This window comes from Poeciliopsis prolifica, unplaced genomic scaffold, assembly GCF_027474105.1.
Source record: "Poeciliopsis prolifica strain line A6 unplaced genomic scaffold, Auburn_PproV2 SCAFFOLD006, whole genome shotgun sequence".
NCBI lineage: Eukaryota > Metazoa > Chordata > Actinopteri > Cyprinodontiformes > Poeciliidae > Poeciliopsis > Poeciliopsis prolifica.
This window is the reverse complement of record NW_026562381.1, coordinates 12950776-12967393: the sequence shown is the minus strand read 5'-3', so window position 1 is coordinate 12967393 and position 16618 is coordinate 12950776. Positions and strand designations below refer to the sequence as shown.

At 37.4% G+C, this 16618-nt stretch overlaps 1 protein-coding gene across 3 annotated transcripts in view; it reads right to left on the bottom strand.

The window, feature by feature from the left end:
- Positions 1-16618, bottom strand: part of LOC129360348 (39S ribosomal protein L11, mitochondrial-like) — an 83158-nt gene that overhangs the window by 48990 nt on the left and 17550 nt on the right. Inside the window, exon 1 of one of the 3 annotated variants that reach the window (XM_055030518.1) lies at positions 11975-12052. The exons of the other annotated variants lie outside the window; for them this stretch is intronic. Coding sequence (XP_054886493.1) covers positions 11975-12035 — 61 coding nt within the window. The 5' untranslated portion in view covers positions 12036-12052. Of the gene's footprint in view, positions 1-11974; positions 12053-16618 lie in introns of those variants that run through there. 3 annotated transcript variants of the gene reach the window in all.

Here is a 16618-nt window from a genome sequence, read left to right as displayed (position 1 = left end):
AACTGGTCTTCAACAAGCCCTATTTGGTTTAGAAATGAACAGTAGAGTGGCTGTGATTCGGCTACTGATGGATAATAGTGAGTATACAAAACTCATACTCAAGTAAGAGTAGTAGTACTATAACATATTTTTTCTCAAGTAAAAGTCAAAGTAATCATCCAAGAAATTACTCGAGTAAGAGTGAAAAAATTTATTTGGTATAAAGCCTACTCAAATATCGAGTAAATTATTAAAACGCCATTTATTATTCTTCGAAAAAAAAAAAACAATCACACCGATCAAAATGTAAAGTTTACATTTTGCATTTCAAAGATCAAATTGAAAATAATTCATATAAATACCACATTTATGAAATAAATGAAAAAAATTTCCAGATAATTTTTAAACAAAATTGCAGGCATGTGTCTGGTTAAATTGCTCTTCATTCAACAAAGTTACTCACATTTTACTCAAGAATAGCAATATTTGGTGAAAATGTTACTCAAGTAACAGCAACGTTTTCTAAAAATTAAAACACTCTTAAAAATTCCTAGTAAATGTTATTAGTTACAACCAAACTCATCCCGTCACTGGGAAGCAAAAGTTTTCCATTTTTAGTTTGACGGCTGAACTGCAGAGCGTCGAGAACCAGATAAATGGAGAGACGCTCATGTCAGGCCTCCACATGGACAGAAAGACAAGTCGCTTTTCCTCTCCACCTTAAACGCATTTGTGAAATTAGGAGCCAATTAGCAGAGAGGAGGGAAAGGCCTGAACTTAGAGCCTTTCTCTGGGGAGGCAGAGGACATAAAAGCAGGCATATAATATGCCACAGGAATAAAAAGTGATACCACTACACAGCCGTAAAAAACGGACAGGAAGAAGAAGAGGAAAGAAAGATCAATGCCTGGAGCCAAGGGAAAGAGACAAGTTTTAAAACACAGCTTTGAGTTTCAGGGGAACCATGCATTCAATAAAATAAGTGCCTGAGAGCGGAGAGGAGGTCCGGCAATGATTCATCGTCGGCAACAGAGGGTATCCAATTAGATCAACAGAAGAGACATGACCATAAAGCTGTACGGCGCCTCATTCGGCTCTGAAGCAACTCCAAAGAAAAGACGTGATTTTATCTGAACTGATGATTATCGGGCGGCCGTTAAGGTGCAGCCACCATGAGAAAATATTTGTAAGGGCATTAAGGTTGGAGCTGGTTCTGCAGAGAGAGTCCCAAATAAAACCCATTTAGTCTGGATTCTCTGAATAACAATCTCAACGTGACGCGCACACACTGCTGCTTCCCCAAGGTCAATTTCACGCTACTCACCTCATGTGTTCAGCTGTTGCACTGTGGAGAAATTACGTGAGAGTTGGGTCCATTTTGCAGAGCCCAATTGCATTAAATCTGAAGTTAGAAAAGCCACTTTTGCAATCAAATACGAAGAAAACTCAATAAATCTTACAGAAACCGCAGCTTGAAGGTAAAATTAAAGGCTTTTAAACTGAAAATGGGCCGTCCAGGGATGAATCTTAACAAGATTTTTGAGGCTGAAAAACAGTACGGACTGACATCAAATGCCCATTTTAATTTCAATTTAGAGAAAGAATACCACTTCTGCGAGGAGGGGAAGCGACAGAGTCATGCTTTAATGCACCGAATCTCCAATCTCTGTTGGAGTATGAATAATAAAACCGCAGTTCCCTTTTCCACAAAACCAAATCACTCATCACACGCCGCCGAAGAAGAATTGACCTACATAAGGCGTCAAAACGGCACTCGCTGAGCGTTTCGCCCAGCTAAATTTATATTAGAGGCAGAGCAGGCAACAGGAGCAGTGAGTGTGGCTGAATGCTGCACGATGGAGGCTCGGTCAGAGCTGAGTTAATGCTCTGCAGCGAGTAATCAAATCAAAGCTGCGCTAATGTGGAGGAACAGACACATTTCTGGGCCCCTCTTTAAGCATTTCATGCTAACAGCATTAACACGGAAAACACAGGAAGAGTAATTAGTTTGAGATGAGGAGAGCACTACTGGAAAGCAATTTGTTAAAGCACAACGTCTGATAATAAACCGCACCGCAGAGAGAGCCTGGGATTCAAGGTCTACCTGGAAAAGTCTGGAAAAAGAACAATGAAAGAGAAAATGTTATTATTTCCAGATTTAATTAATTATCCAGACGGTTAAATGTTGGAGCCATCCAACCGTCCATCCAACCGTCTGCCCAACCGTCCATCCAACCATCCAACCGACCGTCCAACCGTCCATCCAACCATCCAACCTACCGTCCAACCATCCATCCAACCATCCAACCGACCGTCCAACCGTCCATCCAACTGTCTGTCCAACCGTCCATCCAACCAACCATCCAACCTTCTGTCCAACCGTCCATCCAACCATCCAACCGTCTGTCCAACCATTCAACCTTCCGTCCAACCATCCAACCGTCCATCCAACCATTCAACCGTCCATCCAACCATTCAACCGTCCATCCAACCATTCAACCGTCCATCCAACCATTCAACCGTCCATCCAACCATTCAACCGTCCATCCAACCATTCAACCATCCATCCAACCATTCAACCGTCTGCCCAACCATCCAACAGTCCGTCCTTTCGACCATCTATCCTTCCATCCTGTACTGTTTTACAGTTTCCATTAATTCAAATCTTTATTTCTATAAAAAGCTAAATTTGGATCTTTGAAAATGTTAGTCCAAAAAAATCTGGACTTTGACCATCAACATTTTCAATTTAATTTGAAAATATTAAATCTGAACTACAAAATCCAACATTTCAGAGAGAATCTGTGACGTTCCAGACTCCATCAAAGCCTGTCTGAAAACCATCACAGGTGTGAAAAAAAGGTTTTTGACAAGAGGTAAACATGTCAGTAAACATGTCAGCACTGGGGTAAGAAACCAAAGAAATCCCAGCTGTCATGGAGAACGTGCAGGTTTGCAGAAACCATCTATACTTCACAGGCATAAACACGTCATATTTTATCACCTGAACCTCAGAAACGTCTGTAGGTTGTCACAGAACAGGCAGCCGACGCCATCGTGTTGCAGCATAATTAAAACCGAGCGCATCTCAAGGATAAAGCAGACATTGACCGAAGAAATTAATCTGTTTGCAATAAAGACGGCATGCTTTATTGCACTGGGGAAGCCCACTGCTGCTTGCTGCTCAAGCTATTAGCTTCACTTTGTTCCTAATTAGTGAGGAAAGTCGAACTGCAGCCACCATCAATGACGCCTCTAAATCTTTTATTTAAAAGTCAAGGTTGCAGATATTGAACCTCAATAAAATGTCATTTTTGAAAAATGAACAAATTGGTCTTTGAGACTTCTCTCCGGGTTGAAAGTCCCAGACTACGCTCAATATAAATGACACTGGTATTATATCAGCCTTGGGGAAATTAAGTCTTCTCCTCTCTATCTTTCATATCTTTTTGCTGCAGTCTGATGAAATAAAAGCAGAATAGTAATTAAGTTTCTCAGTGGGATCAGCCTTTGTATGTGCAACAACGAGAAACCGGTTCAGTGACCTTTGTTACGCCTCTGTGTTGCTGCTAAATTTAAATGCAAAACAGGGGGAAAATACGACGTCCAGATCATGTTCAGCCAGTAAATTTCAGACTACGACCAATAATATAACATTAAAGTGTTGGTAAGTTTATTTTATTTGTATATGTTGATAAACTTAGCTCTATATGCTAACAGAGCACTCCGAACTGGTAAAGCTGTTAAAAACCTTGAATTTTCAGTACATTTATTGAGTAAAGAACAAAAAGATGATGTGTTTTTTTCATTTATAATACACATAACTGTGTCACAACTATTGGTAACCTTTACAATAAATAAGGCAAGCATTTTTAGTTATTTTACACCTGCTTACTTTGATTAAAGGTTTTGAAATTCAGTTGCAGCAGCAGCAACTTAAAGGTAAATTTATTTATTTTCTTTTAAATGTCATGCAGCCCTGTTGTACCGTTATTAAAATTATTCAACAATATCTCGCACATTAAGTGTTATCTTTGCCAAACAAGATTAAATTTGTATTATTGTATATATTGTAGAACATAAATTTTTTTGGCGTCTTAATATAAATTACAGGTTGTCTTTTTCTGTTTTTAATTATGCGAGTGGAGTAAAAAAATTTCATCATGTAGTGGGATGCTGTGTGAGTCTGAAATAAAAATCTCTGTCATTTCCGACCTAAACCAGTCTTCCCCACCAAAATACCGCCTGTACTTGCCAGGTTTTAGTGCTAACATTAGCATTTATTTTATGTTGTGTCAGAGAAGGGGCCAGAAGAAGTCAGCACACTTACAGCCCTCATTTGACTGTTTTATATATCCTAATTTCTCTGGTGAGTCGAATTCAAACCGTCCACAGAATGGATCCGAAAGGCTTTATTTTCTTTTCCTGCCAAGCAAAAATTTTTTATAATTCTCCATGAAATATGCAATTTAGAAAAAAAGTTCAATCTCACACCAGAATAAACGTGTTAACTCTGCAGGTCTATTAATAATTTCAGCTCCTTGCTTTCCCACTACATACCCATAAAAAAGTAAATTCCCCTGTATCATATTTTAAGTGTTACATTTTCAGTCGAGGAGATGAATAAGGCAGTGAGAGAACGAGGAATCCTATTCAGATTTCCAATGTTTGTTGTAAATATGTACAATTCAAAAGGAAGATAATCGAATAACACTTTATTTGAATGGTTGTGTAAGAGTAACACCTGAACATGAAGGATTCTTTATGAATGCTTATGACTGTTGTGATGAGGTAAAATTTGGTAAATAATGACATTTTGACTGCAAAGTTGACACATTTAATGCACTTTTAATGCTAGTTTTAATGGAACTTTGTATTAAAATGGTCATTATTTCATAAAATGTTTGGAAAACTGACCCAAAGGTAAAAAGTGTAATTATTTATCAATAGTGACATTTTTAATTGACTTTTAATGAAAGTTTTAGTGCAAATTTGTATTAAAAGTTATTATTTAAAAAGATATTATTTACCAAATGACACTTTATGACAATTGTGAACATTTATAAAGACCCCTTCATATTTATAGCAGGTGTTATGTCATTTTATGACAGTGTCATGCACAGATCTTCCAATAAAGTGTTATTAAATAATCAGATTAACTCCCATAAAGAACAAAACTGGGACTTTTCTTTAACAGGTATTATTGAGTTTCTCAGATTAAAAATATCTTTTGAAAATAACCTTTCAGCAGGTTTTGATAAATTTGGTAAAATCAAAACTTGAAAGTATTTGTATATTTCTAAAATAAATATTCATGACTGATATGAAAAGTAAACATTTGAAATGCCCTTTAAAGTTGAAAAACTTTTGTTCATTTGACTTTAAGCACTTCATGTGTGGATCCACAGGTGTTTTCTTTGCAGAATAATTAAACTTAAATCATATCGGTTAGTAGTATTTATTTATTTTGTCTTCTTCTGGGGATGTTTAAAGGTTTTTGCCTGCTTTTGGGCGAGCTGCAAAAGAAATGAGACATTGACAAATAAATGGAGGATAAATTAAGAAAACTGACTTTGCAAACATACTTTTTGTTAAACTCACATTTCTAAATTCAAAAATGAATATTTTTCATTGTAATATTCTATTTTTAAATTGTGTTTTTATTAGATGTAAGAGAAAAAAATCATCATATAGCCAAAAGAAAGGCTTGAAAACATCTTTCTGTGTGTAAATTATCCTTTTAATGTGTCTCACTTAATAAATTATGGAACTGCAATAAAGAAACTTTTCAATAATATTCTAATTTACTGAATATTTCTGCATGTCATGCATTAGAAATCTATCATATATGAAGCATTTCTCAGAGCATAGTGACAAGCACAGATCCTGGCACATGTCAACATTTACTGAAAATGTTTTTAAAATCATTGATATGATGCAAGTCAGATTCAGGGTTGCAAACTCTCTAATAACCAATTCCATCCTATTGTGCTCATAAAAATAATCTATCTTGATTCATTCCTCCTGACAGAACTGCTGAACAGAGTCAGGTTTTTAGGCTCCTTGCACAAAACTTTCACATTTACCCACAAAGTTTCTTTAATAATAGGATCAGTACTTTATGACAGCTGCATGAAAACAATGAAATGCTTCCCCTGTGTGATTAGTCTGGTTGTCCATTTAGAGAACCAATTAGTGTTAAAGGTAAGCCTCTTTTCTAATGTATTCAAACATTGCATACACAGATACAGCGCTTGAGAAACATTTCAATTTATTTGATCTTCAGTAGGACACCAGTCACAAAAAAACATGTTATTTTTATTACACAGTAACTGCATTTTCTTATATTTTCAAACAAAGGTGATATATTACACTTCTTTTAACGAATTAGGATTGGTTTGTGGGCTACACAAAACATTATGTATTTTGCACAAAATCCTTCTTGGATAATGACATTTCAGGCTGCTCAGTTCCACCTATTTTGAGCCGATTTCGGGTCTCCTGTCACTTTAAATCCAAATAACCTGCTGCTGGCCACGCCCCTTAAGTCAACTTTTACGCTCCCACGTGAAAATAGCTGCAAATCATACAACCATACATCTCTGAAAAGCAGAAATATATTGATTGATTGATTTATTGATTGATTGATTGATCGATCAGACAGGATACATAACAACAACACATAAAAACACGTAAAAGACTTGCATACCAGTGTTTCCACAAAAGCTACTGGCAGCATAGAGACCTGACAGAATGATATGAAAACAATGTAACGTTACATTTCTGGGCAGCGAGTCAAGAACTGAAAATGATTTCGCAGCAGCCATTTTGCAGCAGTAAAACCAGCTGACCAAACTTTCTGTTTTTAAAAGCAACTGAAACCAAAATGGAAGTAAAAACATGCAAAATCATTAACTAATTCAATTTCCTTTTGGGATTAATTAAGGAATTTATTTTTATTTTAATTGGAAAATGTGAATTTTACATAATAGTATCGTTAGCTACTTTTATTGAACAAGATATAAATAGTAAAGCTAACAATTCGGACAATACAGAAGGTCTTGAAGGATTTCAGACAAATCTGAATTTTTATCATACCAAGAAAATAATCCCAATAAATGATAAAAAGTACGATAATGCCCTTCAGTTTTCTGTGGTTTTGATGCACATTTTGTATCAAAACATCTTCATCCTTCAGGCCCAGAACCCGTCGGCTACCTGAACGGTTTTAAGGCTGGACAGATAAACTTGGGACTTTCAGCTATATCAACACTTTAAGACTTAGGGATCCATTTTATATAAAACAACAACAACAATAGTTTGCTCAACATGCAGCATCACTGTCTCAGATGTCTTGCTGGCAGTAAACCTTCCTCATGCTCCCCGTCTCTTCTTGCCTTTCTAAGGATTTGTTTGCTTTTTACTGTTTGTTATTTGATGTAAAGAGTTCCTCTGTGAGTCAACACAGCTCCCACTGTCAGTCTTGTACACATTTCCTTTACATATTCCAGCTCTGCATTGTTTTGCTTTATCTTTTGGCAATTTCAAGCTGAAGAACGAAGCCTCTGATTGGTCACAGGTCAGTCGACTTGTGACCAGTCTGTTGAGACTGAGGGTGAAAAAGTCTCTCTGAATTGCAGCTTTCTTGCATCATCCACAATACAGTGACTTGCATTAACTCCTAAAAATATGCAACAAAGTGTATTTCCAGTAAACCTTTTAAAAAAACGTCTATTTTAAGAGATTCTGTGTTTTGAGGTTAACTGCAGATTGCATACATTAGATGAGTCAGATGAGGAATCCTGCTGCCGTTTATGTGACATGCAGAATATTCAGTTCGTAATTATGAAATAATGCAACACACCCGGCGACTCCTATCCAATCTGCAATGCCTAAACGGACGACCAAAGCAGAGTGATTCATAACACAAACTGCTGCAACATTAATGCTAGCAGATTGGCTCATCACCATTTATCTTGTGCAGAGACATTTTTGCAGAAATAAGAAAAATTGCAGATGTCAGAGAACATTCAGGCAGATTGGACATCTGAGAGCAGGAATGTTAAACTCATTTTCATTTTGAGCCACATCAACATCACAAATGTGCTCAAATGGACGATTATGTTTTAAACTACCCATTAACAAACTGTTACAATATCACAGCTTTTTATGATATTGTATAAAACTCGTTATATAATTTTTAGAAAAAAAAGAAAAGTTACATTTTTTGTACCTAAGAAAAAAGGTTCTCATTTTTAAAGAACACCAATTTATTTTTTATTTTTAGGTTTTAAGATGAAGAAAGCCTTTTGATGAAATGAGATGGATATAATCCCTTCTGTGAGATATAAATAAGCAAATTCCCATTTCAATCAAAGCTCTACTCCCAGTACAAACCATCCTCTGTTTACGGAGGTGAGCAACTTGAGCTCTCAGGGATCCTGTATCTTATAGACGTGTCCCGGCTCCAGCACACCTGCCTCAGATACTTTAATTATCTCCTCTGCTTGTCACCAAGTTCTGCTGGAGGAAGCTAATGACCCGTTTCAGGAAGTCAGGTGTGATCAAGCAAAGGAACCAGAACCGCAGTAATTTATTTACTGTTCTAGGCGCTGCTCAAGCTACGTGTTATTTGATGTGCAGTGAAACAATTTCCCTCATGTTTCCCCAAAAAAAAACAGTAAAGTACAGAAATATCTCAGTTTCAAGGGTTAGCTGGTATTCTCAGGCGACGTGTTTCCACACCAGACAGCTCAAATCCCATAAAATGCCTGAATCGTTCCCCGTCTAGCCCTTAAATACCCAGATCTCTATCTGATCAGGCGAAATAATGTCCTGGAGAACATACATAAAACCCACTCTGCGTAAATAATTCAACACCTGGCTGCCATGGTTACACAATGCAAAGCCTACGGCATGGTTTCTTGAAACTATAAAGCTGCCTTTGATGCACAACCCAGAGATCAACAGGTTCAGACAAAAATAGGCCTCGTCAGCCAAAGAGCTGCGTCAAGATTAATTCATTTAGAGTTTATTTTATAGAGAAAATGCTGAATCAAATGTTTAATAGATTAAGTGACACTGAAATCTGGCCAGAGAAGTAATATTTGATCAAGCATTGAGTTTTCTGTTATATTTAAGTCTTTTTGAGCCGAGCTGCACATTCCAGCATCGACAGAGCAGCTTTCAGTACTTCTGCCTGTTGATGTTAATATGCGGTTTCAGTGTTAACATCATTTTCAGGGATGCCATCAGGAAACGAATCAGCGAAAGGACGAGGTGTTTTACGGATGATTTAATTCGAAGCTGTGAACATGCGTCGCTCCGGGGCAGGTTGTGTTCGGCGTAAGTTTTATTGATGCAGTCAAGTGAAAAAGATCATGAGGACACTGCAAATGTGACACACCTCGCATGTTTCTTCACAGAATACTGGGAACAAAATCACAACTTAGGGTTTTAAATGATGCCTTCAGGCCTGATGACACAGGAAACCTCCCTAACATGGCAGAAAGCTGATCAGTGCATGTTGTTCATAAACCAAAGGCTCATATTTTCGGGTTGGCCTCCTTTCTGTTTTCTCGTTTTTGATTTCCTCTCCTACAATTCTGATAACATGATATCTGCACCTACGATGATAATTCCCTGGCCTAATTAGAATGATTAAATTTGAAAGATTAGGTTTATTCTAGTGTGTCTCTACCTCGGTCGGCTCTGAGAAGCATGATTCATTACTTGATATCTGCTGTCCTGAGGGTGCAATTTTTGTCATCCACTGATAGCGGCTGAAAAATTCTTATTCTGGTCTCGTAACTTGGCCTCAAAGGAAGAAGAAATGTTCTGTTTCCATCTCACTACACAGATAAAAACTTGCCACAGTCCTTTTTAGGAAAACACAATTATTTGCTAAATGGAAAAACAAATCCCTTCCTCTATTTCGACTCTTGGCGATCTGTAATGTTGTTTGACTTTTAGTTTGGAAATCCATCTAGTGGTTGTTTTCCTGCCTTTCGAGGTTAATTCACAGGCTTTACTTATTAATTATACAAAAATGGAAATAATAAACCTGAGAAAAAAAGATGAATGTTATGGTAAGGGTATGACGTAACAACATAAAGAAATACCATAAACTCTAAGTGCAAGGTCCCGATTTTTTTCTCATTTTAAACAAAAAAACATGAAAAACGTTTAAAAGATTTTTATCCAGCTCAAATGATAAAAATCAAAAACAATTTAAATATGCAAAACCTGACAGGACTATTTGTTTGTTATTTAAAATGGAACAAATTTGTCCCAAAATGCTAGGTAACGGGCTAGGGTTGCTAGGTAACGGGCTGGGGTTGCTAGGTAACGGGCTGGGGTTGCTAGGTAACGGGCTGGGGTTGCTAGGTAACGGGCTGGGGTTGCTAGGTAACGGGCTGGGGTTGCTAGGTAACGGGCTAGGGTTGATCTGTGGCGTTACATTCAGGAGGTTTTTGAAATGGGTCATTTTCCAGGCAACAAAAAACTTTCAGGGCATAACATACAGAAATACTACAAATGCTGAGTTCAAGGTTTTACTTTTTTGTATTTCAAACATAAAACAATGAAAGAATAAATTTTCTATCAAGTTAATTAATTAACATTAGAAAAAAAATCATTAGATTAACTTATGACTAAATCAAAACATAGTTACACCCCTAATCTTTTGCTTTATTCGCCATAAAGTTTATATAAACTTAATGTTTGTACCAAAGTTTTGCTTGTCCAACACAATCTTGGATCAATAAAGCTGATTCTGGGATATTATTAGTAATCAATGAACCAGCTGTGTTAGGGTGGTTCATTGATAGAAAGAAGCAAATATTCTGGACTCCAATCGTTGGGCGAGCCACAAAAGATGCTCAATATAAGTTCAAGATATAAACTTATAAATATCCAGTCAAAGCTGATTCTCTGTTCCAACACATCAGTATTCATCCCACCAAACTTCTGCCCCGGAGTTTTTATTGATTACTGAAAGCCAAGTGCTAAAGGCCAGTCAAATAATACGAAGAAGTCAAGAAGAATCTGAATGATCCCTCAAGACCTGAAAAAGGGACTTGCTCAACTCGGTTAAATCGACATGTGAACCTGCAGGTCACATCTCTCCCAGGCTCTTGGCTGAGCTACGGACTAAACGTCTCACTACTTCCTCAGTTTAAATTCATGTTTCACCAAACAGTTAGACGGTCTATCATCTCTCATTAGTTTTAAACAGAGAGAACAAGGAGAAGGCAGCACCAACTGCTTCTTATTAAATATTTAATGTGCTTCTAAAACATATATTTAGATTACTAATTTAAATTCATGTCTTACATTGATATGATGAGCTTACCGCAGACAAACATTTAATCACTGCCCTGACACAGCAGGGTGACTGTTGGGAGTGTCTGCTTGAGTTTACATGCAGAGCTTTTGGAGAAACAAAGTCAACATCATCTGAACTACAACTGGTTTTACACACATTTGGCTGGGCGATATGGTTAAAAAGTTACATATTATAATGCCTTGAACCAGTTGGGACGGGCCTAAACATGTCCATTACATTTTTTTTCGCAAAATTATGTTTAAATAATGAGATTTTTGTCAGGTCAGTTGTGCCTTTTTGAGCACCAAATCAACTGCTGCTGGCCGACGTTTACACTCACATATGAAAATGGCTGCAAACATATGCACAATTATGCAACCATGCATCTTTGAAAAACATAAGTAGAGCCTCCTGCACAACCAACAGGAATGCAGCAAGTGTTTTCTGGATGGTAAGTCAACAACAAAACGGTCGTCTTTTCCAGCAGCCATTGTGCAGCACATATGGCGGTAAAACCAGCTGACCAAAAGTGCAGGAGCTCGGTTTGAGTTGCTAGGTAACAGGCTGAACAATGAACAATGAATCCCCAACACATATCCCGTCAGACACATGATCAATATCAATAAAAAATAAATGTGATCGAATAATCAATGTTCTTTATATACTCACTGGACTCTGATCCAGAACAGCACAGCATTCTGGGAGATCTAGACATCTCCCAGCCTCTCATTGCAAAGTTGGTGGAATCAACCAACTCACTCGCTCTTTGGTTACCTAGCAACAACCTGTTGAGTAACACGCGCAGCAGCAGTTTCATGTTTTGCCATTGTGACTCATAACTGCTTAAAAATAAACAATGCTGCGGAGTGAAAACTGTGGATAAAAAAGGAAACGTTTCATTCATAAGTGATCATCTAGTTTGGCATTAGTTCACATATTAAAAAAAAAAAACATTACTGATATCGACTGAAATGAAAAGTTCATGTCGTGACGCGTTTTCGGCCATATTGTCCAGCTCTAGTCGTTCTCTGTGCTTTTTGCTCTGTGAGAAAACGTTTCTGCCCGATCTTAAACATGAAGTGCCCTTCAGCAAAGCGCTAAGCCACTTGATTTTCAGTCTCACAGATCAGATCAGGATGTCTGGCTCAGAGCCATTCAGACACTGCCTCACCAAACGTTTCAATAAAATCTGAAAAACATTCATGCAAAAGGAGGATGAGGTCTTGAGTCCTTCCTCTTTTCTTTTAAAGATTCTCTTTAAAAGGAGTCAGATGGTGTTGATCGATAATTCTTGAGGCATTTTGAAGGTTTCTTTGGAGCTCTGATGCTTTTTCACCCCAGTATCTGGAACATTTACAGAGAAAATCTGTGTTTTCTGTTGTCTGTTAAGCCGTTCAACTTCGACCTATGAATCATGCATCTTTCAAATCCAGTGTTCAAATGTCAGGAAGTCTGGTGCTTTTCAGCTGCTGTACTTGGATTTTGAAGGCTGACACTCATTTTACCCTCAACCTGTTCGCTTTGCTCCTTCAGAAAAACTGCGATCACGAAGTCAGGGTCTGCTAAACGGGTCTGACTGAAATGACTGATATAGAGAAGAAAAACTTCAGGAGGAAGTCTGGAGTATTATTGGTCAAGACATTTAAAGCATTACACCCAAGCAGAATAATAACACATTCTGAGGAAATTAGTATTTCTTGATTTTCTTACAAAAAATGCTGATGTGCACACTAGGGAGTCCAAGAACAATTCGATAAATTAGAATGTTACCGACAATTTCATTTATTTTAGTAATTGAATTTAAAAAGTGACAAGTCAATAAATAAACAAACCAATATATTTTTTAGAATGTATTTGTTTATTTTGATGATTACAGCTAATGAAAACCCAATGTGAAGTCTCAGAAAAATTTTATACAGCCTCCAAAAATTTAAAACAAAATGCATTTTTACGCAGAAATGTTATGGCCTACATAATAATGGGGAAGGAAGTTTTGAAAATTACTGACACTAGAAAGTTGGAACAGAGAGTGCCATATGTACATATATGAAAAGAAAACTGAGTGGAAGGAAGAAACTGCACAAGCGACATGGAAAACTGTAACCTTGTTAGATAAAAGTAAAACATTCATGGAAAGTTGAGTGGAAGGAAGAAGTGTGGCAGGAAACGGTGCACCAGCAGCAGGAATAACTGCAGCCATGAGGACTGACGAGCAAAATCAGGTACTGAGTGCGTAGAAAAACTTTTATTTAAAAGCTTGAAATTTCGGTTTTGATACTATGTAAGCCATAATCATCAAAATTACAAAGAGCAGCCTTGAAATCTTTCACTATGTGTATAACAAATCAATAAATAACTTTTAATAATATTCATATATTTTAGCTGTAGTTGAGATGCATAGGGACTAATTACTTTTATAAAAGTCAATAGCAAAGAGAAAATGAAGACATCATTACTATTTGACATCAATGTGCAAACACTAATGACTTTATTTAGTGGTTGTTGCAGACCACTAAGTAAACAAACGTTTTATTGCTGAGACCCTTATAAAAAAATCAAGTTTGCAATTGCATTTTAAAATGCTTCTCTTCCCTTTTAGATTGTTTTAATTCACACTAGTTGAATAAATCTTTTCCTATAATTAGACAATAATCTACAGATTTTACAAATTTAACCAATACCTTAACCATCACTGCAATAAAGTGTAATCAGTTGCTTGATGCTTTTAATCTCTTTGTTTTTCTGTAGCAGCAGCACAAAGATGCAGGGACAACTGCAAAACATTTGCTTACATAATATGAGGTTAAAAAATAAATATAGAAACAACTTTCAGCTCTTTTGCTGATAAGACATTTGCTTCAGCTCAGCTAACCGGAGATCATTAGAGAACATATTTGTCAACACAAGACTTAAAGTTTTAAACTCATTCTTTAATCCTGAGTTTTTATACCGACAGCTTCAGGCTTTTTCTTTTAATTTTTAAGCAGCAACTTTTCTATTTTATTTAAAGAGCAGATATATAGGATTCTGGTAGAAATAGCGATGGATTCTGTTTGATTATACACAGCAGGTGCATGACTGATTATGTCTGACACAAGTTACACCCCCAAAGAAACTCAGCGCAGCGTGTCATGCAGAAGCTCGCTGCACTTTTTTATAAGCACTTGCAGACTCCACTGAGTCCAGTTTCAGCAGAACTGAAACCGACTGTCCTGTTAGCTCCAACAAAACAGTGACTCACTGGTGTTAGAGGGGACAAAAAAATGACAAAAAATCAAAACCTGAGCACTGGAAAAACATTTCCAGCCTTTCGATGACAACTGGAGGAGGACAAGAGGAGATGGAAGTGTTGGACCTTCGGATTTAAAGAAATAATTGGAGCGCTTGAACTGACAGGTGTCCAGTCAGATGCTCCGGCTGAGCGGTGCCGCTTCAGGCGCAGCGCTTACTGGAGCTGCTGGTTCAGACAGCGAATCTCTGCCAAGCACAGCAGCAACTTACATATTCCTGCTGGAAACCTGCTCCAAGAGAATAATAAAGCCTGTTTCTTTATAAAGTTTTACATTACTATAGTTAAATGTTATTCATAAAACATACTGTAAATGCTTATAAATGTAACAGTAAGACTAAAAATGTCTGAAGAAATGTAGACTTACAGACAGGCTAATATTTCAAAGAGTAACTAAAAGTCTTAGTTAATCAAATAATTTGATTGGTCAACTCGCACAAAAGTTTAACTGTAGACCAATCACTTTGTTTATAGCAGTTAGTCCTGCCCACTTATCTTAAAGGGCCAGACTAACAGATAAAATCAAGATCTCCTCCAACACAGAACAATTAAATAATTATAGGGATGAATAGATATGCTTTTAATATTTAACACAGATTTCCATGTTTAATTTTACAAATTATATCCACATTGTACTAATAACTATTTACTTAACTGTTAAATGTAATTAGGCCCGAGCAGCTAAGCGCTGCGAAGGCCTATTGTTTTCCTATTGTTTATTATTATTATTATTATTATTCTTCCACCCAAATGAATTGGCTTTTTGGGGGCTTTATCATATTCAAAAACTCACCAAACTTGGCGGAGGCCTTAAGCCTGTTTAAAATTTACGTATTTTAAAGTCGTCGCAAAAATTGCAACAGAAATGTCTCTACGGCGCCACCTAGAAATTGGAAAAAACACCTTTTTTACCCTCTGCTATTCACTTACTTTATCGTAGAGACATGAAATTTGGTACACTTGTAGAACTCCCCAAGACGCTCAAAATTTATAATTAATGTCATAGTGCAAGTATCACAGGAAGTCAGCCATTTTTGATTGAAGTTCCCATTTTGACCCCATTTTTGCCGATTTTGCCTTTTACAGCCTTTGTATTTGATCTATCTCCTCCTATGGATTTTGATTGATCGACGTCAAACTTGGTCAGTCTGTTCATAAGGCATGTCCCATCTAAAGTTATCTAAACGGTGAGTTTTTGAGTATGCTGAAGGGGGGTTAGCAGGGTCAAAGTTCACCTACTCGCCATAAATAAATAAACTGCTATATCTCCTACACAGAAACTCACAGAAGCATCAAAGTTTCTGTGATTGATCATCATTGGGTGTCCTACAATACCCTATGGTCGAATGATGACATCACTTAGGCCACGCCCCCTGAGAACAGGAAGTGTAATGTTTTACTGTGAACTGTCGCTATCTGACCCCTTTGACCTCATCAACATGAAACTGTGCCCACACAGAAAACATGTTGGTGTATTGAGGATTCCAACCCCGACCAGCTACGATAGAGCAGGTGGGCATGGTGGCGTGGCGAAGTGACCTGTAACGCCATCGCCATACGTTTGGCTCTCAATTCCACATTTTCGGGCCCAGCTGCTGCAAACTCATAAGGATGGACCCTCATCCACTCCCCAACAGGATCCATCACAATATTTGGTGGGCGTAGCCTAATTTCTCTATAGCGCCCCTAGAAAACTTTAAATGATCAGCCCCAAGCCATGCTTTAACCTACAAATACGAAACTTTGTACACATGTGTACCTTGTCAGGACGTACAAAAAAGTCTCTTGGAGCCATGGTCTAAACCCCACAGGAAGTCGGCCATTTTGGATTCAAGTTCGGTTTTTGACCCCATTTTTGCCGTTTACAGCCTTCATATTTGATCTATCTCCTCCTAGGGATTTTGATTGATCGGCTTCAAACTCGGTCAGTCTGTTCATAAGGCATGTCTCATCTAAAGTTATCTAAACGGTGAGTTTTTGAGTATGCTGAAGGGGGGTTATCAGGGGTCAAAGTTCACCTACTT